Below are 23,959 nucleotides of genomic sequence, written 5' to 3' on the forward strand. Positions count from 1 at the left end.
AGTATTAAATTAATGGTTTTTGCTGTATCAAATTATGATTGACATAACCTTTGCTGGAGTTAGATAATCAATAAAGTAAGTACTTTGTAGGTATTGTTTTAAGGAATTTATTACTGTATGCTTTCCGCTTGTTTTTAATGGCTTATGATACAGTGTTGGATGAAAACCTAAATGTTAACCACTTCACTGTCCCCAATGTTGACTATTGTATATTAGTATGGTAGAATAGTTAAACAATTGATGTGTGTATCACATATGACCCATGGGACAGGGAAGTGGTCAATTTAAATGAATAAAAAAAATATTTCATCCAAATAAGACATGTAAAACTAGTCCTAATTACATACATAATTGGTAATTTAAATAACGCAGTAAGCAGCTGTTCTTAAATTATTTATTTTTATGTAATTCTGTTTCAATGGGGTCATGTAAGTTATTATGTTAAACAAGTAAATAAAAGGTTTTATACCCATTTACATGTTTAGGCTAATTTATTACACTTGTTAGCATAAATAATTATGCTAATTAGCATTTTGTTGTTACTCCACCCATGGGGGTAAAATAGGTAGCAGTTTGCTGGGTGAATAAGCTTATTTATGTTTTCGGAATTTATCTAAAAGACGGTTTTTTAAATATGTACTTTTGACAACAATATGACCCATTTAATGATCATATTTTTGCTATGTATGTGTAATCAAAAGTTTTCTGTGAAGTTTTAACGGGAGATTCAGAACGACGTCGGTAAGTCGATGCTATCGATAATCCCACGATAGTTTCAATAAATGAACGATCGTCTTGCCCTTAAAATCAATAACAAAAAGGAACTTAAAAAAAAACTAATATAGCAGACCCCTGTTACAATAAATTATGACATTAGCACACGCACAGTATTATACGTACAGCGATCCCCATCGACTCTGCCCGGGGGTGGGTCTAATGATAAATGCCCGCATCGTAAGATTATCATCGTAATGCTTCAACTTCGTCACATAAAACCTCCAGTTTTTTAATCAAACATACACTTTCTAAAGCTATAATTGCCCATAAATACCTCATAAACACCAGAGAATGCAGATCAAGGCAGCAAATCAAGTGTCGATGGGACAAATCCTTGCACAACCACTAAACTGAAATTATACGAAAATAAAACACACTAACACAAGTCGTTCACTACTTAGGCTATAGCAAATCAACACAGTAAACTATAACTTGAACTGATTGTGTCATAAAACGTCCAACAAACATATATAAAATGTGAAAAATGTTGCATTTCCTATATAATGTGCACCGGCAAACGATCAACACAACCACCGCTACAAAAATCTTTACAAAACTGGGGAAAACATCAACGATAGGGGCGCTGTGATCGTCGATTAGCGCAAGCGCTGTCAAAATAAAAGTACTCCTTTACACGCACTGCAACTAAAAAATAATGCATTAATATTTTAATAATTCAGTAAATATAAAATAAAAAATACAATAAGCAGATTACGCAGAATTGTTATGTAAAAGCTGGGAATTGCTTTATTAACAATTATTCTTTTACTTTCGTAGTTTCTACAAACCTGACTCACCTGACTGTCACTGTCAATATTGATACTGACATTTTCCACTTGTACTCTTTCTTATATTTATTTTGTAAAACTTTTTGAATTTTCATTTTTATTATATTAATAAGTAAAAATGCTTGATTCTGTTAAACGTGTTATAATAGTGCTCTCCGGGAAGGGAGGCGTTGGAAAGTCAACAGTAAGCACACAGCTGGCTCTAACTTTAAAAGAAAGAGGTTATAAGGTATTATTCAAGTTAGAGTTTTTATTACTTAGTACTTACTCTATTGTTGAATTTGATATTTATCTGTAGTATATCCTTTGATCATTGACCTATGCCTTCTAGGTTGGGCTACTGGACGTAGATTTATGTGGGCCCAGCGTACCATACATTCTCAACTTGGAGAATCAGAGTATCCACCAAGGTCCTGATGGCTGGATCCCGGTATACTTGGACAAAGAGCAGAGGTTAGGGGTGATGTCAATAGGCTTTTTACTCGGTTCCCGAAACGACGCCGTAGTGTGGAGAGGGCCAAAGAAAACTTCAATGATTAAGCAGTTTCTTGAAGATGTATGCTGGCAGGATCTTGATTTCCTCGTCATTGATACTCCTCCAGGTATGTAAATTAAAAAAAAAGAAGTGTTTTTAATTTTAACACATTGAACCAAGCAATCATTTAAAAAAAGAATATCAATATCAGAAATATGAAATAATGTATTTATTGATATCACACCTTAATACTCAACCTCTTTCTTCAACAGGAACATCAGATGAGCACATATCCGTGATGGACACCCTCAGGCAGGTTCCACAATGTGGTGCACTCATAGTGACCACACCACAGGAAGTAGCCATTGAGGATGTACGCAAGGAGATCACATTCTGCAAAAGGACGCACATTCCTATACTGGGCATTGTTGAAAATATGAGCGGGTAAGTTTCAATAGTCAGGTCACTGATGAAAATCTTTTATCTAGGCATTTATCCTTCCTTTTACAAAGCTTGGCCCTTTACCATCCTATTATGTCATCCAACATGGTCTTCAAAAGTAATGGCTTTAGTGGCCAGTTTTATGAATTAAAGTTCGAGATAAGAGTTACACTAAAGCTGATATATTTTGGGGACCACATTTTCTAGTAATATGGTGGCTGCAGCATACCTATTGGGTTAACTAAAAAATAAGATTTCTGTACCTACAATTTGTCATGGATGTATATTTTTTGCCAGTTTATTGATATCTTTTATATTATCAGTGTCACTGTCACATTTCCTGTTCCTGTGGGTGGCTATCATAACGCTCTGTGATTTGTAAAGGTCACTTGATGAAATCATCAAACGACTTTATCATTCGTGCTATAATTTCCCATTACCTACAGAAAAAAATATATTTCAATCCAGCTTGCTAACTTTTTCAGCGTTATCTTAAGAAATCGTTTTAGATTTCAAAACATTTGACAATCTTTTTAGATAGTCATCATCATCTTCCTGCCCTGTTCCCAAGTCATTTGGGGTTGGTGCAACATGTCTTTTTCTTCCATTCCTCTCTGTCAGACGTCATACTTACATCCACTCCCTTCTTCTTCATGTCCTCTTTCAGACAATCAATCCATCTTTAAGATTGTAAAAATATTTTTTTTGTTCTTATTTCCAGATATGAATGCCCAAACTGCAGTGAATGCACAAACATATTCTCAAGCGGCGGTGGCCAGTCACTGGCTGAAATGTACAAACTCCCCTTCATGGGCAGTATTCCTATCGACCCAAGAGTCGGCAAGTTAGCTGGACAAGGCCTAGCTGCTATCACAGAACTACCCGACTCTACCACAAGCAAAGTGTTCAATGCACTCATTGATCAACTAGTTGAAACCAAAGAAGCTACGAATTAAGACAACTACAAAAACGACGAATCATCATGGAAATATTATCATGACGTCATATTTAGCTGTGTCATGATAACAGAAATTAACCAGTTTTTATAATAGTCATTTTGCCGCGGTTTCAACTGCGTTCCGTGGGAAGTACTGCCTGTAGTACTGGGGATAAAGTGTAGCCTATGTTACTCGCGGATAATATAGTTTTCTGATGGTGAAATATTTTTTTAAATCGGTGCAATAGTTTTTGAATTTATCCAATACAAACAAATATACAATTTTGTCCTGTTTATAATATTAAGTATGAAAAAAGGTGATAGACAAAAAGTCAAGTATTGCTCACTGTGCAATTTATTTTTAAGGGAAATTGTTACATATTATCATTCCAGCAAATATTGGTGTAAATAAAACTTCAGTATCTTTATATGAGTCTATTTATTTAATATCTCTATCAAATACATAAAACACAATCTAAAAATGCATTTAATTCTGGATTTGATAATAATATTGTATCAAAACTAGTACTACAATAAAGTACATATATTATAAAATCTTTTCGAGACACCCTGATACACAAGTACATATAACATTTATAAACGTATATATGCATAATACATAAATTCATTATATCTTACGAGAAACATTTTCACTTACTTTTCTTTATCGCTAAGCCCTCACTAGGTGTGGCCTTACACATACAACATTGAAATATCTTTACCAATTGTGGATTGGTAACTATTATAGGTCTCTCAACATTTAGAACATGTTTTAATTACATTTAAATTATCATGAAGATGAATGTTTTAATTAATGAATTTTCAAAACACATTTTGAATCAATTTTAATGAATAGCCAATTAATTCTAAAGAAAGACTAGACTGTGTTACACATACTTAGAGCAATAACAGACATACATATTTCATAAACATAAAGAGTCTCAAGACTACAAAATTTTCAAAATACATTTCATTTTGGGCCAGAAATAAGATATACACCTATAAAGAAACAAAAATAATATATTTTGCTGTCCTATTCGAAAAAGAGTACCTACATATCAGAGGTAGTTGCAATACTTCGAATATTTTGGAGAAACCTTAAAAAATTATTCAGCATCACACATTCTATCACTTTACCAAATCTTTGATATTTATAAATCATCTATATTTATTCTACTTAGGACATTAATACGAACATTTTACTTAGGTATAATATTTAGGTATATTTTGTTATTAAAACTTTGGTGATACAATGACAACTGGGTTGGATTGACCGACAAGCATTGTAACAAAATGCTCACAGCGGCTTCTTCTATGAAAGTAACAAGTTTCAAGGCGCTATTACATTTGAAAATCAGTTAAATGTTATGTAAAATGGCGAATAAGCCACCTATATTTTTTTTGTTAATGGTATAATGGAAGCCACTGTGACTATAAAATAACTTTTTTTTTATTATATTAATATCTTGTACTCAAAACAGATCTATGAAAATAAACTATATAGTTTGCACCATGAAACTTAACATTAACAAAAATATAGATATTTTTTTACTGAAAACACTTTATTTGGATTAGGAACTACAATACCACGAAGGGTAGGTATAAAAATGCAACTATATTGCATTGATTCCACTGAAGTAAATTTAGGCCTGTACTAAATTCAAGTTTCTAGAAAATTCATTCAACGTTTTTCTCTTGATTTTAGGTGAAATTATTGTACAAGCTCTGTATAGAAAAAAATCCTAATACACATACCTAAACACAAACACGATCTAGTATTTGGTACATTAAAATCTTACTTCACAATATCTTACCTCGATATGCCGTTTGTCTTAATTTTAACCTTTACTGCGTGACAATAGAGTCTAAATCCGTTCGTGCTTACTCGTTGAGCCACATGAATTGTCGGATCTCGTCTTCTGAGGACGGGCAGCAGTGGGGAGGCGCCTTTTGTAACATATGACGGAGTTCCTGCACGCAATGAAATGGGTATTTTAGAATTTATTACGAGTTTTTTTCAGCAGCAGCAGCTCTGTAACTTTGAGAGAAAATTAGTTAACACCACAGACCAAGGATTTTAGAATATAACTATTTTCTTTAAATGATAATAAAAATGGCCATGATTATGAATATCCCGATACAAATGGATTCTCATTAGTGTGTAAATTGGTTGATGGTGTCAACAATTTGACAGTGAGATAGTCCCAATTAATAGCTTAACAAAGTAAAAGTGATGTAGAATTCCCAGAAGCTTCCCTATTTTGCTACTCTATAAATAGTAGGAAAGAGAAAACAGTAGTCTTCAATCGCACAGCTAGACTAACATAGAATAGAGACGAATAGAATAGCTGAGCTAGACAAGGCCTACTTTACTCTCTTGCATCTCTTTCGCTGTTAATGAGATAGAATGAAATATGAAAAGTATGTTAGAAAACTAAATAAAATAAAATTTCAACTAAAGAACATGACAAAACATTAAGTAAGTCCAATAATAAGATAACTAAATAAATAATATCATGAAAAACATGAATGAGCTTAATAAATATAGTAGGTAGGTTTACAAAGTGTATGAATATGAAAATATCAATCTTTAAATGGACGCTGTAAATGTAAGCAAATTGTATGTTCGTTCATCGCATATTAAGGATTGATATTAACTATTATTTTATAGAAGTAGATTCAAGCCCAAATGTTTGTGCATGTATGTAAAGTCATTCTGTAAATAGTTTCAGTACAAGCTGTAAATAATACAGTTTGTTATATAAAAAGTGTTAAAGGGAGAGATATTTCAGAAAAATGATAGTGTTAAATTCCCAAAATAATATTAATTTTATCTAATATATATTTTATAATTAAATGTTTTGAAATCACAAAATTAAAGGCAATGTTAGTTTTGTTTATTGAAAAAGAAATATTATAGCTAAAACATATTTTGAGAGTTTTTGAACATGGCAATATTTTGGCGACCATTTCGGTTCACAGCGAAAATCTGCCAAATCAAATTAGAAGAAACAGAAAACAGAGCAGTAAAGAATTCAGGAGATATAAATTAGTATAAGAATTTTAAAAATCTTGCATATTTAACCAGCACCCCCATGGATCCATTAACCACAGTTTGTTAGCTATGGTGGTAACAAAGAGGTGAGTTTTACATTTAAATGTGGTTAAAATTTACTCCTAGAAGATGCCCGTAATCTTTAGGCTGGTCCTTATGACCATCGGAACTGACTTAATGAAGATATTAAGGACCTACCATAAACATTTATGTAGGTAGGTACGAATTAGCCGTGAAAATCATGCATGATATTATATTTAAGTGATCCTCAATTTTCCAAAATGACATTAAACTCCATGGATAAAAAGCTCATTTTTCAACAATGGTTCTTATTCTTACATTCCCTTGGCTAACATTTCCATGGTGTGCGAAACAGAATGGTTTACATCGGAGGGGTATAGGTAAGAGTGCTACGAACCCCGACTATGTCGAGCCAACTGTCCTTCTGCAGTCGGTCGGCGACAGTGCGGCTCAACCACTGCGGATGATAAGGGCATTTCGACTGGGGTTGTGTCTTCATGTATTTGTTTGTTGTTGAGACAAATTGGACGGTTCATTATCATATTATTTTTTACTGTATGTGTAGGTAGATATGTTTTGAAGTGAGGAACTAAAATGTGAATTGATAGATAGATACTAGTTACAAAAATTAACGGTTTAAACAGTTCCTTTAAAAAGTTTCAGAATGTGTTTTTTTAGAAGCCTTATTGGTCTACCAGGCTAGTGGAATGTAGATAAAGGTGATTTCATTCAGCCAGAGAATATGCTTACTCCTTCAATGTTCCAGTCATTTATACTCATTTGTATCTAACTGTAGCGTGGAAAAGGTAATGTCTTGGGCTTTTACTCACCTGATACAAAAGGAAGAATAAAGAAAGAAGTTTTAAACATTCACTAAATACGTAAGCGGATAGAAATTGAAGAAGAAAATATTAATGAACAAACTACTTCGTTAATCACCGTACAATTTGTCGTAACAACAATTTATACATGCTTTTCTCTCATAAATAAGCTAAAAGTTCTGTTTTCACAAAACAATTAACTTATTAACGAGTGTACAAAGCGAAGGGTTCTGATACATATTATATTAATATATTAAATAAACAAATACTTAGCACAAATGTATACGATGGGTTACGAATAAATGAAGATGATTGTGAAAAAAAAATAGATTTTAAATCGCTTTTGACGTTAAAGTAACAAGACGCATTAGTTCAACTATCGTTTGGGATAAGTCAAAAAGCGTTTTAAAATCATAATTTTGCTGAACATTTATTGCTTAAAATTAACAAATATCTGTGTAGCGTTTTGTTCATTGAAACAGTATAGTATTTTTATTTCGGCGCTGTAGTGTTAGCAACCTTCTCATTTAATTTAAAAAAAAAAACAGAACTGTCAAAATGCAATATGTCACTTACGGGAAAATAGACACGACATGTCTTATTTCACGAGACAGACCTGCATTCTTTTTCAATTTATTTTTTGTCTACAGGACACCGTAAACATCTAATAACGATTTTTTTTACTACATTTAGTTTCTTATATCGCTCACAAAAATTTGTCCTCACGCAGCAAAAAGGCCACACAACATAACTTACCTTCATAGCGTTCTTGTTCCTCTGAGCAGCCACCAAGTGGTTGACGACGGGCGCCGGGTAGTCCTTGCCGATGACGCAGGTGGCTCGCTCTTGTACGTCGATAGGCGCCTTCCACGGCTCGTAACTGGAATGAAATAGTAGGACTAACATCTAGTTCAGTGAAAGCACTGGTGCTCAGCTGCATTAGGTAAGACTGGAAACCGACCCCAACGTAGATGGGAAAAGCCTCGGATGATGATGAGACCAAGTTCAATGACAACATAAACGTTCCATGTTCTTAAAACAACTGTTCAATTCATAACAAAGTATACAATACAGTTTTAAGATATTTTTTTTGGTAAAGTTAAACTTCGCTTTGGAACCTATTCGTTTGCTATGGTATTTATGGGCAATGCCGTTAGCCATTTCAGTAATTCTATACTCATGGCAAACTAAGTCAAGCTGGGCCGAGCCACTAGACAGTACACTCAGCAGTAACAATCAATGCAACAAAGTCAAAATCGAGTCATTTAATTCATTTAGACGGACTTCACAAGCACTTATCAACGTCACAAATATACAATTTAGATTCTAGCTGCCCATTCCAAAATTAGCTTCCTATGGAGAAGGACGGGCAAGAAACTCCATGGCCAAATAATTGGAACACTCACATATACTCCACCGGCATGCGCGCTAGCTCGGGCACGTATCGGCGCACGTACTCGCCGCTGGGGTCGAGGCGCTGCCCCAGCCGCACGGGGCACGCGCACTCGCCCGAGTCCAGCAGAGCCTCGAACGCTGATGATGATACCCACATCCAGTTGCCGGCGCAGACTGACCTGCAATACAGACAAAAAAAGATTAATTAATATATTTACACAAATAAATGTTACAAGTCTCAAAACTAATTATTCCATGTATTCGTTTCGGTAAAAAATGTTACGAAAAAAATCTAATAATTCATCATATCATTTACCTACACATAGTCACATATAAAATACTAGCTTCTGACAGCGGTTCACCCGCATCCCGTAGGAAACCTCCCGTAAAAAAATTCTGCACGAACGCGGATAAAAAGTAGCCTATAGCCTTCCATAATTGAAAAAAAAATGGGCTATCTAACACTGACACATTTTTTCAAATCGGACCAGTAATTCCTAAAATTAGCGCGTTCAAACAAACAAACTCTTCAGCTTTATAATATTAGTTTAGATTTAGAGTCAAGGGCAACAACAAAAGTCTACTTACCAATCAGCATCCAGCAGATACTTCAAGAAGTGATTAAGGCCGTGTTCCCACGACAGCCACAGCGTGCCTCTAGTGAGGAACGAGGCCACAGTGTTACGCGCCGCATGGTGCAACCAGCCTTCCGTGCGCAGCTGACGCATTGCTGCGTCCACGAACGGGAAACCGGTGCGGCCTTCTACCCATCTGGAAGTTTAAGATTTTATGGATGGTAACGAACATTTGATTACTTCTTAGAAAAAGAAATACGAAAATTTTGCGACGAATAAACCTGTGAGGAACCTTATGAAAAACTGAAATTATGAATGAAACTCATTGTCGTAATCTGTTCAAAAACATAAGTTTAACTTCCAAGTCTGAAAAAATCCTAGATGAAGAAAGGTTATAGTTTTACCTGACAACTGGGTTGTGGAGTAGTATTCGTCTGGAAACCGGATAGAATAGAAGAGAAGAGAAAAAACATAGTAAAGAAAGGTTAGGCAGACGAAAATACACATACCTCTGCAACTCATCCCCTTCAGGATTCTTCCAGGGGATATCCAAGCAGATAGGATTGCCAGCCATTTGGCCATAGTTAGGGTTGTTCACGCTCATCGTGTAGAAATATTCGCGCCAGATTAGCTGACCTGTTGATGTACAATAAAGGTATCAATCAGTATAATTTTGCAAGAGCGTCAAATGCCAGTAGCAGATTTTAACACAACAGTAAGATTAAGCTGTCTTTACCTGTAATAAAATGAGATGCAGAATTGGTGGTGAGACGACCCTGATGCACTTGACGGAAAAGATCTTGCACAGCCCAGTAGAAGCTACAAAAATCTCGACATTAAATACATAACATGAGGTAATCCAAAAACATCTTTACCAGTATAGAAAGAAGTATAATTTTTATTTGATAAGTTTTTCAATCTCTTACCTCCTCACTGAGAGACATCCAAATCGCAGCGCAGGGCTCAAAGATATCGGTGGTCCCAATAAGTCAGGGTTGCCATGGGTCGGCAAATACGAACCCCTGAAAACACATACACATTTCTAACTGAGAAACGGACTTCAGTTCCAGCAAATACGCCATTAGAGTAATTTAAAAATGTTACATACATATTTTTTTAACAAAAACTTGGGACCTTAATGTTATTATTCTACATACCTGAGGAATGTCTCATATTCGACAGACAGACGTTGTTGCATCTGCTTAAGCGCGGTGGTCTCTCCGCCCACCCAACGAATCATCCTGATGTCCTCGTTCTCAAGGAACACGCCTAGGTCTTCAGGTTTAGGAGTCTGAACACAAAACACATAAGACATTTCATTGAGCTGTAGCCCTTCTCAAGACTACTTACTTATATACGAACATGGGACCACAATTTGACTAATGAAACCTTGTCTAAAATTAAGTATTCAGTGGCGTCACCTTCTCTTGGGATTACAAATACCTACGTGGGAAGAAGAAGTACCTACAGATTGTTAGAAGTCATAATATTTTCACAAGGAAATGAGTTGTCTTCTCACCTTATCGTAGACCGTAAACTCTTGGTAGAAGCACTCGGGGAGGCTACCAAATTTGACTCCCGTGAAGTCGATGTTGGGGACTGGGCGCGGGGGATCACCAATAGTTGCTACCGTATGCTAAAATTATATGAAAATCGAAATAAAGAAGATAATATAGGTCTTCAAGTAACGGCATTTCTTTACGACTTTATTTCCTACAAGACTATTACCTACAAGATCAATAGGTAAACAAGAACCCTTTTTTAATCAAAACCATTTACAAGTTTAAACGGCACTAAAGAATATTCAGGTTTACGAATTTATACCACTCATGTTCCACACGGTGCCTTGAATAATAAAATCTTCCAAAGACGACTTACCAAAAACATCTGGTAAGTAAGCGGCGGAATCCCCCCATTAGCTTTGATGACAGTCTCGGGCTCCCATAGAGTATGAGAGACATGTTCCCGGCACACCACGCCGATCTCCTTGCAGGCGCTCTTCACGCTGTCATCGCGCGCCCGCCATACTGGCTCGCAGTCTTGCTCGAAGCAGAGCTTACGGATGCCTGGTGTTAAAATATAATGATTGAAGTTTTACCCTTTATATAGTGGTGATACAAAACCACAGCATCAATCGATATTGACTATTTGGACAACACAATATTGTAAAAGTTATGTAACATACTCTAGAACATTTCAACCTCATTTATCAGGAACTAGCGGCCCCGTGTACGCTTCGCTACGTATAAATGAAGAACCGCTCGACCGATTTTGTGCAAACTTCACATAAACCATCTACTAAATAGTCCGAACAAAACATTTGGTTTGGATAGGTAACCCCGTTCTTGGGTTATAAAATCAAAATGAAAAGTAGCATTAATTTTTATATGTATCAGAGATCTTATGGATCGAGATGAGACTCTTAACACAGCAGGACATGTTTGCCTATAATAATGAAAGTCGCCTATTCCTTCAACGTTATACACCAAATGTAAGACCTGTAAAAACAGAATCAAACATCGTCAAAACCTTACCGAATTCCTCCCAAAGTCTTCGGAATACGACATTAGGCTTTCCCTTCAGCATAATAAGCCTGCCTCCAAACTTCTTGAACTGGCTGTCCAGGTCATCGAGAGCTTCCAGGAGATACCGCATACGGTTGTAGCCAACCAGTTTAGTACCTAAACAATAGTCGAAGTATGAAACTATAATCAGTCCCGTGAATATTATAAATGTTGAGAAAAAAAAAACACCTTACACCCCTCTCTGCTAAGAAAGAATGTTACTTGTGAGATGACGGCAGATAGAAGATAATGGAAGAAGAAAACATGCTTCGCCGACCCCAAATAAAATTGGGATAAGGGGCAGGAGGATGATGATAATGATGACGACAACCCTCTTCATAATTTTACAGAATTGAAAGGGAATGCCAATGTTACAACCTTGTCTATTATAGTGTCGTCTATAAAAAATGAGAATTTCATAAATAAATCCTTACGTAATGCTACATAACATGTAGGTATACCTGCATATAGTTTGTTATTCCATTTATGGGTGGTATTGTATCACATTTCATCAATGGAATTTGGAATTGATCCGCTACGTCCAAGAATAGCTTTTGCTTACGAGTTTTAGCAGGAAGTTCTACAATCATTTGTTATTGCAATTAAAAATTATTTATCAAGGCAATTTGAGTAACAATAATTATTATGTAATTAAAGTGGTCTATTGACAATTCGCTACTAAAAATATTTCGCATGTCACCCAAAAATAAATTCAAATTCCTTTCAAAAACATGTTACTAAGAGCCTAGAACATTTTCAGCTCTCCTACACTCAGCGGCACGGAATTTGGCCCAAACAAACACAAGTAGATATTAGCCCAGATAGCTGTTGTAAATTCTAATTTCATATGACATATTGTCTGTCCTTTCGTATTTGTTAATTAAAATACAGAAAAATGTGTGTCTGATTAACTTTTATAACACTAGAAGCAGATTCCGTTGTTGGAACACAAAGCAGAAAGTTAAGTTTAAATTCAGATAGAAATTGCCGAAGTACCAAGCACGTTCCAAAAAAAATTAATGATTATGATCGTTTTTTGTTTCTCTTTTTTCACAATTTGATCTGAAAATTACCCTTACTGCAGCTCAAGTTGCTCAAAGAGTGTTGCTAAGACGTCAAGGGCGTACGCAGTGGAAGATGGTTGAAACTTTAAGTGCACCGCGTATAAGTGAAAGATATGCATAGAAAATGCATGACCAGACTGGCCTTTACACAAGAAGACCAGAAAGTGGGGTGTAAGGTGTTCGTCGGCGCACGACCACCGATTTATCGTACGTGCAATAATGAAAAATCGGTTTCTCACTGCGTTAGAGATACGCCAGCCTTTGCAAACAGCAAGAGAAGTCAACGTCCGTAAGTGCACAATAAGAAGAAGGATAGAGGAACGGGATGTGCGTGCTCAAAGACCAACTCGAGGCCCGGAACTCCTCCCGCACCATCGCGTAGCCAGACTTAGGTTTGTAAGAGAACATGCAAATTGGACGCATGACCAATGGAGTAAAATTTTATGGATCGATGAATGCAGAGTCGTCTTAAGAGCTCCAGACGGCCATGAACGTGGATGAGGAAAGCGCTGACAATGGTTTCTTCCCACCACTACCAAGCAAACAGTCGGTTTTCATGGTGGGTCCATCTTGGTTTGTCGAGGCAGAAGTTCAGAAGCCCGTACTGAATTATTGACTGTCGAAAGTCGTCTGACAACAGTGCGGTATATTGAAGAGATTCTTCTAAATCATGTTTTACCCTGTCAGGGATTCATAGAAAGTGAAGAATTTCGTATAATGCAGAACCATGCTCGACCTCACACAGCTCTTTGAGTAACCGATTACTTGTTCGAGGTCGGTATTCAAAAATTGGACTGGCCTGCAAGAAACCCAGCCATGAATCCTGTAGAACATGTCTGGAACATGCTTAAAAGACAGGTCCGAGCAAGTCGTAACCCACCACGGACTTTCAGTGAACTGAAAACCGCGCTGGTAGCTGCCTGGGAGGAGATCTCCCAGGTGGAGAAAAAAAACACGATCCAGAGCATGCCAGATCGTATGCAAGCATTCATCAGATCAAGAGGAAGAAACATCCATTATTAAAATTCGATAACTTTCTGTTTTGTTAAAAATGACGAATTTAAAAGTTTATGGTAATTATTGCGGTAAAGGACTCAGTTTTCTAACTCAATTAAACTTAATGAAAATCCTCATAATTCTGTTGTCTGTTAGTCATTTTCTATTGGAAAATGAGTAAATTAAACAATTTTAAAATAAAAATTCAGATTTTTCATTTAAATAATGGTTATAAGGCCAAAATGTGCTTGGGCCAGATTCCGTGCCGCTGAGTGTATATATGCATTCATTTAGTGACCTATTTACTGGGCGATGCATTCATAACTAATTCGTTATCCCCCCGTTACCCCTTCGGTTTCAGGTAACACCTGTTAGGCTTCATATTAATTGCTTTTCATTATTTCTGTGATGACCATTACATGGGACTTAATAATACAACATAGAAATGTAGATAGGTATGTTTTGCCTAGATTGTTGCATTTCAAAAACCTTGTAGTTATAATGACCGCTATAATTTTATTGTGTGCAAAGCTCAACTCTTTTCCAGAGATATTTAAGTAAAATACCATCAAAAACATAGTAAAAGTATTGCCAAGACTCACCAGCAGTTTCTCCATCGAAGATAAAGATAGGGAAGAAAGGGAATCCCTTCTCTTCCAGCGCAGAGTGAAGAGACGGGTTGTCATGGAGACGCAGCCCGTGACGGAACCAGAGGACACTTCCACCAAGCATTGTGACGTTACACAATTATCCCTGCGAACGAAAAAAGGCCATAAAATTTATGAAAATTGGGAAAAGTTGATACTGCAAAAGGTAATGATGGAAAGGTTGCTTATAAGCGTAAAGTTTAATCGAAAACTATGTAATTTTGCAGCGGGATTGTTCGAAAGATTTACTACTAATATGGTGGTTTTATCGAGGAAATCTCTCGACCCTCTCTCACGCTGAAACCACGCAGCTACTAGTCTACTAGAATGTAGAGAAATTACGGTCATAACTAAGTAGTCAAAACAAATAGCAGTCTGAAAAGTTGTCCGCCTACACAGTCTCTAGAAAAACATTACTCAATTCCAAGAAAAACCTGCCAAGACCGCCCTTTAAAAACCCTTGAAAAATAAGACGCCATTTACGTAACGAGACAGATCTACTGCACATGATGGAATTCAAGGTTTGGAAACTTAAACTGAATGAAGCCAGAGCAATGCATGAGGTTAAGCGATTTGAACTGCATTTTATGCTTCCTACCATTTACTTGGCAACGTTTTGAAGCACCTCTAGGATCGACTCTTGTCCACCTTTATCTTCAATTTAAGTCCATACACATACTAATAGGTTTAGTCATAATCATAAATGTAAAAGCTGAAGAACGAGTCCTAATAACCAAAATACAAGTCCGCTGATTTCGAGTAGCCCACATTTTTGTTGGTAGGTACTGACAAAATGGTCGGAGTATGAACAGGAAAGTTTTCTCACTTACCATATCTGTCTATAAAAAGAAATGCGTAGCTAACCACTAGCAATAGAAACAAAATGACCCTGAGAACTTAGCTAGCGTGACATAACGCCGATAACGTTATGCAAGTGCATACAACCGATATTATGCATAAAGTTATGCACAATTATAAACATAAGCGGTGGAAAATGAGGAAACTTGATATGAGTAATATGATGTTTAGTTTAAGTGTTACCTATTTATATTAGCCAGTTGCTGATAACCTTGAACTTGGTATAATAAGTACATGCTATGATTCTCTAACTTTTGTTAATTGAAGGCTTAAAGAAGTAATGGAACATAGGATCCAAAAGGAACTGGTCTCCATTCCATTTGTATTCTACAACATGTTGATTGGAAATCAATTTTCAGCCCCAAAGTGGTGATATTACTACTACTAATGTGTGTAAGTAGCATCGTCGCTTCTGAACTGGAAAAATGGATTTGGATATTGATTTTGCAATGAACCAAAATACCACATTTAATAAAGGAATATCTCTATATCTCATAAACATAAAATGCTGTTCAATTCATCTCATTGAAGGCTGACTTATAAAATCGAAGCTCGATCGAATGACAGATGCAGAGTTTTCATTTCATATTAATTCACCTAAAAACTGTAGGATGCACGGATGCACCAGATAAATTAAACATTTCTTGACCGACTTTTGCTTTTGTTCAGCTCAAATTGGAATTTTAAATATAGTGACGTCGTACTTCTAAATATTACAAAAAACAAAAGACACGAGTCTATACACCTCTAAAATAGTTTTCAAAACGCAGTCAAAATCTTAATCAACGGCAAATAAAATACAGTTGTTCATAAAAATTTGATAGTCCTGAACATTTCAGAAAAATATTAGTCACTATACGTAAACTCTCGGAGACAAAGTTTTCTTTCTTATCCTAAGTGTAAAGAAATTCAAGAGAGAATCGAGCTGCATACACACATTAATTGACCTTCATCGACGCAATAAAGTCCTTATTGACCATCCCATTGTTTAGATTGATAATATTCAAGCATCGCACCATTAAATACGGAAATAGCTTATATCCTGCATCAGTTTCAATCATTTGAATAAAAAAGAATTCATGCAAAATCTTCAGTAAGCACTTACTTCAACAGATCATCGAATAATTTCTTTTCTCCACAATAATATAAAATTAATTATGAAAACACAATATTATGGCCGGAAAACACGGCAAACACGACTACAAATCACAACACAACTAGCTATAAACATTACGACTGTAAAACCTTGCCTTCCGTAAACATTATCGTGAACCTAACATCGACATGCAATCAACGCGCCCTCCAACGCACTGCACTATGCAACGAGCACCGGCTACAAAACAATTCTAATGACCAACTCACCGACTTAATTATCACAACAAATCGACTTCAAGTACAAATAAAACGTCATAAACAAACCATTATCACTCATACTCACAACAAACTCGATCAATTGCAAATTTAAATCTCCAACACGTGCCTCTGGTCTGAGAGACGAATGCGTACTGAGGGCGAGCGACACTCCGCAAAACTCAGAAGCAAATAAAACCGTACCTTCTAGAACATTCTACGTTACCGATATCGCACAATAAGCAACCTTTGAAATACAACCGACCAGCCGTACGTGAGCTACGGAGGACTTTACAGATTTCCTTTTCAGGAGGGCGGAAAGGGGCTACGTAGCTCAAACATGGGCGGTTGTATAAGTTTCACAAGTCGCAAAAGTGGTGGGATATTAATTCATTGTATAGTCCTTCAGTGGTCGTTTTATGAAACATGCATGTAACTTTCATGCGTACTAGACCTACTTGTTTCTAGAATGTTCTATCGATTTGCATTGGAACGGGATAAGTTTGTAGGTTTGGTTATCAAACGTGAATATACCTCTAAATCTGCAAGCTTTGGGGGTTGTTTGATTCAATAGATAGGCTTAGATGGTTTTGGCATTGTGACAACAAAACGTGATTAAGCCAAACTTCAAAACAGATTTACAAACACTGACATACACAATACACAGCTACCTTTCAGATGACGCAGATAATCAAAACCTTGACAATGAGAGACTTACCTACGTACATAGAAAGCAAACTGTTGAAAACTGAAGCTACAAATAGAACTGTTTCAGTTAGAAACAATTTTGATTTTGATGGAGGCCCTTCAGCAGTGGGACAATATTAGCTAAAGAAAAAAAAGTCAGTCAGTATTAAGGAAGTATAAAACCGATAGAAAATACGGCTAATATTTCAAAGTCCTTAGTAACTTTATAATTCTTGAAGGTTTGAATTCTGATCCCCCCTCGGGTTTTCATACCATCTATAAATAATAATGTAAGCAATGCAAAATACTACACCGACTACAAATTTTGATCCACTTTGCAAATTATCCATGTATTCGCGATTTATAAACACAATCATGAGTAAATTCATCGAGAACTTTCCACGGGTTTAATATTCCAAGGAAACTTCCTTTATGTGGGATCCCCTTACTTGTGCAAATATATTGTTTATTAGAACGTAGTTTTGATAATGCGATTCGACATTCACACATTCAAAACGCCCAATTTGCGAACTTTCAAAGCTTGAGTATTTAGTACCTATTACAAATACAGCCTTCTAGTGTAACCCCCACTGCAGGGCACACTGTACATCTACTACAGAGAATCAATAAGCTTTAATAACCATGCTTGCTCAACGGGGTTTGGGAATTTCAGACCTTTTTAAAAGCTTTTCTTAACACGCTTATTTTAGGGCCCGGGTTTCTCAACAACTATCCTAGTAATTGTCATGGATCATACGCCAGAGAAGTCCAAGTGTCCAGTTTATTTATATTTTAGGTATGCCTAACTTATTAACGACGGAGCAGTCCATTGATATAAGCTAATTACTTCGTAATAATCCAAACTGCCGAGTCAGTTTTCACATTAATTACAATTCATTCAAAATACATTATTATGTAAAAATACCTTGAAAATAACATCGTAAAACTATCTACGCATTTATTATATCATTGATGACAGAACATAGCGTTGTCTGGATTGAGTCATATTATCGGTTTTATGTCTGGCGCAGATTTCAGACTAGATCATTGGTATAGACATATTTTTTATTAAACAGGTACATTTCAATTAATATGTCTGAGTATTTATTTGTTTGCATTTCTTGCTTCAAGAGATTCCTGGTGTCAGTCAGGAGTTTCATGTTCAACTGTGCTAGTTTGACAAAATAACTCCCAAGTGGGACTCTTTCTAACTTATTACGCCAAAACTGTCTTTTCATCTGTTATCTGTCTCGCGCTGTGGCGGCATATTGGACTGACATAGTGTAGCCAATATATGACATGTCATCGACACGAAAGAAGAAGAAGAATCTATAATATTTATGTGAGCGATCAACTGAATACTCTGTCTCGCTCTACCTATAACATTATCGTCTTACCCATAATTCATTCATCCTTAATCTCATTCAGATGTCTCCTCTCAATTTCTATGCAACACATTAACGAAACAAAAACCGTTACTTACAGAATTTAGATAAGTCTGAAATAATTAACGGGACCTGACGTTGTCTTAAATGTCACTATAATTAATAATATTTATATCGAATCAATCTCAATTATAAAAGCAACTCTGGCTTATTTTAACTGCTTCGAGTTAGTAACGAGTAATTTATAAAAAAAATAACATCGAAGCATAACTTTTTTCCAGGTATTTACGAATTCAAAGAACGGCCAGCCGAAAATATGGTTTCAGTATTATTCTGAACATTGCATTGTTTAAGTTAACGAAGAAAAAGCAAGAACATTTATTTCTAATTGCAAAGGAAACCATAGAAAACGCTGTAGCAAAGATTTTTGGTAAAACAACTCATAATCATTATCTAAATTTAATTATTTTTCCATTGTTTCGCAATCAACAATTTTCGAGAATACTTCAAAATTATTAGAGTTACGTAGACATCAAGTTATTTACATTTTCATAAGAAAAATGACCCTATTTACCCCCGGGCAGTAAAATATTACGCTCCTTTTGTTTAGTTACATTTCGTTTCTATTTCTATCTTTATCTGACTTATGTAAAGAGGTCGGTACTGCATCTTCATTTAAATATCTAGCGTAACCTCACTACCCATCGATTAACACACAATCCATCCATCGTTAGATTGGTCAAAAACACGTTAGGAGAGCCAAGCAACCTTACCAATCAAGCAATTTCAATACTGAAAGCTATATTAACTAATACTATGGGCAATATAGGTCATACATAGCAGCAATAACTTACGGTATTGGCCCCACGTAACTTCCTACTTCAGGCAAGATAAGGAAACTGCAAACTAATAACCGTATCGCCAACTCCCCGACGAGATGTTTAGTGAAAATTTCATTACAACCAACAAAGCGATTTTGGCCCCAGAGTTCGGGAATCGAAACCGAGTCCCTGGCATCTGTGAGAAGTGGTCGCGCTACGCGGGTACCGAGGTCACGAGGTCCTATTGAATATAGTAAAGTTGAAGATTTAAAATTATCACCTAGGCAACTAACTGTACCTATACGGGCAATACTATTAAATATTTAGCCTTGGTTTCATCCCCATACAAATCACGAACACTCTCTACGTCATCCAAACAATATACAATTATCAACAGTACCTAAAATAGGCAAGCAATAGGTTCGAGGAAATCTGTCCTTTACTAAATCAATCTTCGATACAATTATAGAACTCCTTGCATTACGTACCTAGTTGCATGTTACGTCATACTCGTGTTGACCGTGGTCCTATGATTAAAACTAGGAGTTACGAAGGGGAATACAGAGCGGTTTTTTGTTTAGCGAAAAAACATCAAAAGATCGATTTTACGTGCGTATTTCGAAAATGCATAGGTAAAAAATGTGCGGTGGTCGAAAAATGGTGCCTTGTGAAAGCCCTTTTTTTTGGCGTTATAAAAACATTTTTTTACGTCTGTTCGATTATTAAAGGCACTGTATGAACAGTGATACTATCGAAGATAATCCCACGACGTGTAATTCTATGGCTTATGTTTAACTGATCACCAGAAATAGTAACAAATAGCAGACAAAAATAGTAAATGATCACCAAAATGAAACTCGCATTTTAATGTAAAATGATAACCAAAGTTTTAACACTTTGCTATCCCATTTAAGTGAAATTACTCCAAAATAAATCATGCGCAAGCCAAAAATAGTAAATGATCACCAAAATTAAACCACCATTTTAAAGTAAAATGATAACCAAAGTTTTTACATTCTGCTATCCTATTTAAGCAAAATGAGTCCAAATAAATCATTGTTATCCCAAAAGTAGTAAATGATCACCAAAAGTAGTGAATGATCATCAAAATTATACCAGCGTTTTAATATAAAATGATAATCAAAGTTTTTACATCTTGCTATCCTGTTTAAGTAAACTGACTCCAAAAAAATAAGTTCGGCCTGATACAATAAATGTAATTACATTATGGGGACCCTTTTCCTGCACTAGGGTGGAAAATTGTCTATTGCATGCCTCTAAACAGTGCGATAAGAGTGTGTTTTCGAGGGAGTGTATTGAGAAACACATTCTTCTTCTTCTTTCTCCTGCCCTGTTCCCAATTTTACTTGGGGTCGGCGCAATATGTCATTTTCTTCCATTTTCCCCTGTCACTCGTCATACTGACACTCACGCATGCATTGCAAGCCGGACACATAACTTAATATGGCATCATAATACTTTATTTGATAATAAGCCTACATTTTATGGCAATCACAGTGACTTATTTAGGCAAAAATAATACATTAATTTGGTCGTCAAGAGTTGGTGATCATTTACTAAATTTGGTGGTCGAATACAATTTAAAGTGAAGTCGTGACTAAAATAGCTGGTACTATTACATTTTTAGACTTTATTTTTCTGGTGTTCAGTAGATTTTTCTGGTTGCAAAACTAAGGGTATCAAAGCATTTTATGGTGGTCATTATATTTGTTCCCTAATTCTATCAATTCATGTCAATTGGAATCGGAGATGCCATCACCATTGATAGGAAATATAATACAGTAAAACTTTGGCGTTTTCTATTTGTACAAAGCGAATCATTTCGTGTAGGTACTAGGATTTGTGGAGAGTTATAAAAATTAAGAGTAAAATATAATCCTTATGATAAATATGTTCCATAGTTCCTGATGATGAAACCTTTTACAAGGAAAGAGTATGGCATAACAGAAATTAGCTCTACAAACTACTCGTACAAAGTTACGAAAGAATATTTATTTTAATTATAAATTCAACCCTTTGTTTTCCATTACAAATTGACAACTCCTGACTGGTCTTCACTTATCGGATCGGCGGTTTACCAAAGCGATGGATGACCTAGATCCAGCCCGTTATGCAATTGCAGTGCCTATGTTTCAAACTACACGATTATGCAGTAATTGTAGCTCATATTACAACCGTGTAAGGTTGAATTTCGTATGGCAGGCGGTTTGGAGTAGGTTTTGCTAATCCTGTTGTTCAATTAGTTTGGGCTTTATGTTTTGTTTGCTTGTATCTATGAAGGTTAGCGAGTGTTCTATTACATTTTACCTATATCTTGTTTTGCGTAGCAATGATGAGTCAATTTTGTATGGTTTGTAATTTTTATATGTCTACTGATTTATTTCATTTAATTATGTATTACTAGCTGGTGCCCGCGACTTCGTCTGCGCAGGATTAGTATTTCGAACAATATGTTTACAAATTGTAGCCTACGTGTTATTCTGATGTATAAGCTATATTATTGTAAAGTTTCATTAAAATCCATTCAGTAGTTTTTGCGTGAAAGAGTAACAAACATCCATACATCCATACATACAAACTTTCGCGTTTATAATATTAGTAGGATGAGGCATTTTCTAACACACAGATTTTTTTTTCACTTTAGAAGATATTTCAATTTTATGAAAAAAAGTGACCAGTTAATTAATGAAAATCAATGGCTTAGACAGTAAAACGTCAGTTACTAACCTGATATAAAGTATAATTTTCCTTCAATAAAACATACATACTTTGCAGTATGTATAGCAACATCAACAAGGCAAGTTTATCTCTAATCTTGCAATTAAATGACTTTAATTGGCTTGTTTAGCTATAAATAGCAACTAGATGTCTTAGCAGACACTTTGATATAAACTTGAGTCAAGAATCAACTAATAATGTATTTAAATGAAGTATTTACAAAGAGAAAAATTTAAGAAAGAAATTAGAAAAAAAGAGAAGATTTAGACAGCTTCCACAAGGACTGGCCACAAATAGCGACTGATAGGGAAAGATGGATGGCTATGGGGGAGGCCTTTGCCCAGAAGTGGGACAACACAGGCTAATAAAAAAAAATAACAAAGAATGGATAAATAAGTATAGTTCAAATTAGACCTTGTATTTCTTAAGAAAGTTAAGGACATGGTAAAAAAAGGTTTTTTTTTTAATAATTTAATGATAGAAAAGTCAAACAAAAGATCCACTATTTGAACGTGAATGAAAATGGCAGCTGAGCTGTAAATCTCTCATTGTATAACACAATTGATCAGTGGGTTGTCTTAGGGGCGACTTCTTATTTATATAGCATTGTGAACAACTTTATGAATCCAATTTTTATTGTTCTTGGAATATACATAAAAACTTTGTATGTAGTTTTGTCTTAAGCTCAAGATCCAAGGTTAAATAGACTGTAATAATGTCAAAACTCCCAATCAAACAAAAAGTGGGAAGTCATGTTAAATCGGTGGGTCACCGCTGTCATTTGTACGTTTGGCAATTGTTACTGGTAGTGAAAAGCCAAAAACTCTGACCAAGGGAAATATATTCCCTGGGGAACTGGATGGGGAGGTCAGATAGCTTGCTCCATGCCAAACACTGCTTCTCAGCTGCATCCATTTCAACTGGAAGCCAACCCCAACACAAATAGGAAAAGGCTTAGCAGAAGAGTTGCAATATTCACAAAAGCAAGACCAAGCAAGGCTTAAATTGTATTTTCTTGACCTATTTAGTAAGTGTGGCAAAAACTATTATTGTAATTTACAGTTTACTTTTACGGTTGTTGACTAATATCATAAGTTAGTCCTTGGTATATGTAAAAGCTGTGGTATTGGAGTGTTTAAATTTTGTTGTCTATAACAATCGTCACATTTCAATTGAGCGGTTTTTAGGTCAGTGGGTCGTCTTAGGGGTATGAACATTAAATATATAGGTCAAAAACAGTACTTAATTTTACCACTAACTTACCTCAGTGTCCAAGAAAAGTTTATCGAAATCTTGAGCACTTCTTTAGCTTATGTTTCCATCTTCAGCTGGCAAGTAACTACACGCCACAAATCAATAATAACAGTGAAGGAAATATGAATCGTGTAGGAAAATACATTTCTCAGGGCATTTATTACAGATTACAGCTGTACAAAATATTTATTATTTACATCGGGACTAATCGGGAGAGCACCAGGAACACGCAATGACTTTGACATTTGTGTGCAGCACAGGAAGTTGTCACTGTCAACTCAAACATGTCATTGTCACGAATAAAACTGT

At 35.7% G+C, this 23,959-nt stretch overlaps 3 protein-coding genes across 6 annotated transcripts in view; 1 reads left to right on the top strand and 2 right to left on the bottom strand.

Annotated features, from left to right (window-relative positions):
* LOC110372027 (protein tweety) overlaps positions 1-1,356 on the bottom strand; it is a 79,009-nt gene extending 77,653 nt beyond the window's left edge. The window contains exon 1 of the mRNA XM_064037410.1: positions 1,052-1,356. The gene's annotated coding sequence lies outside the window, so the exon portion shown is untranslated. The remainder of the gene's footprint in view (positions 1-1,051) is intronic.
* Positions 1,357-1,627: 271 nt separating this feature from the next.
* Positions 1,628-3,846, top strand: LOC110372086 (cytosolic Fe-S cluster assembly factor Nubp2 homolog). The gene is made up of 4 exons (XM_021328617.3): positions 1,628-1,794; positions 1,897-2,167; positions 2,313-2,484; positions 3,203-3,846. The coding sequence occupies exons 1-4, from the start codon at positions 1,684-1,686 to the stop codon at positions 3,435-3,437; spliced, it is 789 nt and encodes a 262-aa protein (XP_021184292.1). The 5' UTR covers positions 1,628-1,683; the 3' UTR covers positions 3,438-3,846.
* Positions 3,847-4,261: 415 nt separating this feature from the next.
* On the bottom strand, positions 4,262-23,861 carry LOC110372048 (cryptochrome-1). Of its 4 annotated transcripts, none has more exons than XM_021328564.3 (14): positions 23,660-23,861; positions 14,512-14,662; positions 11,820-11,966; positions 11,164-11,351; positions 10,805-10,921; positions 10,443-10,576; positions 10,212-10,307; positions 10,022-10,104; positions 9,795-9,921; positions 9,299-9,481; positions 8,722-8,889; positions 8,072-8,195; positions 6,892-6,951; positions 4,262-5,389 (listed from the first exon to the last, which is right to left on the bottom strand). In XM_021328564.3, exons 2-14 carry the CDS (start codon positions 14,639-14,641, stop codon positions 5,300-5,302), a joined length of 1,647 nt encoding a protein of 548 aa, XP_021184239.1. In that variant the 5' UTR covers positions 14,642-14,662; positions 23,660-23,861; the 3' UTR covers positions 4,262-5,299. The 4 variants fall into 4 exon arrangements, with proteins under 4 accessions (XP_021184239.1, XP_021184238.1, XP_063893491.1 ...); XM_021328563.3 differs by lacking the exon at positions 23,660-23,861 and adding an exon at positions 16,853-16,977; XM_064037421.1 differs by lacking the exon at positions 23,660-23,861 and adding an exon at positions 16,520-16,777.
* Between the last annotated feature and the right edge of the window lie 98 nt (positions 23,862-23,959).

The sequence above is a fragment of the Helicoverpa armigera genome, chromosome 2 (genome assembly GCF_030705265.1).
Source record: "Helicoverpa armigera isolate CAAS_96S chromosome 2, ASM3070526v1, whole genome shotgun sequence".
NCBI classification, from domain to species: domain Eukaryota; kingdom Metazoa; phylum Arthropoda; class Insecta; order Lepidoptera; family Noctuidae; genus Helicoverpa; species Helicoverpa armigera.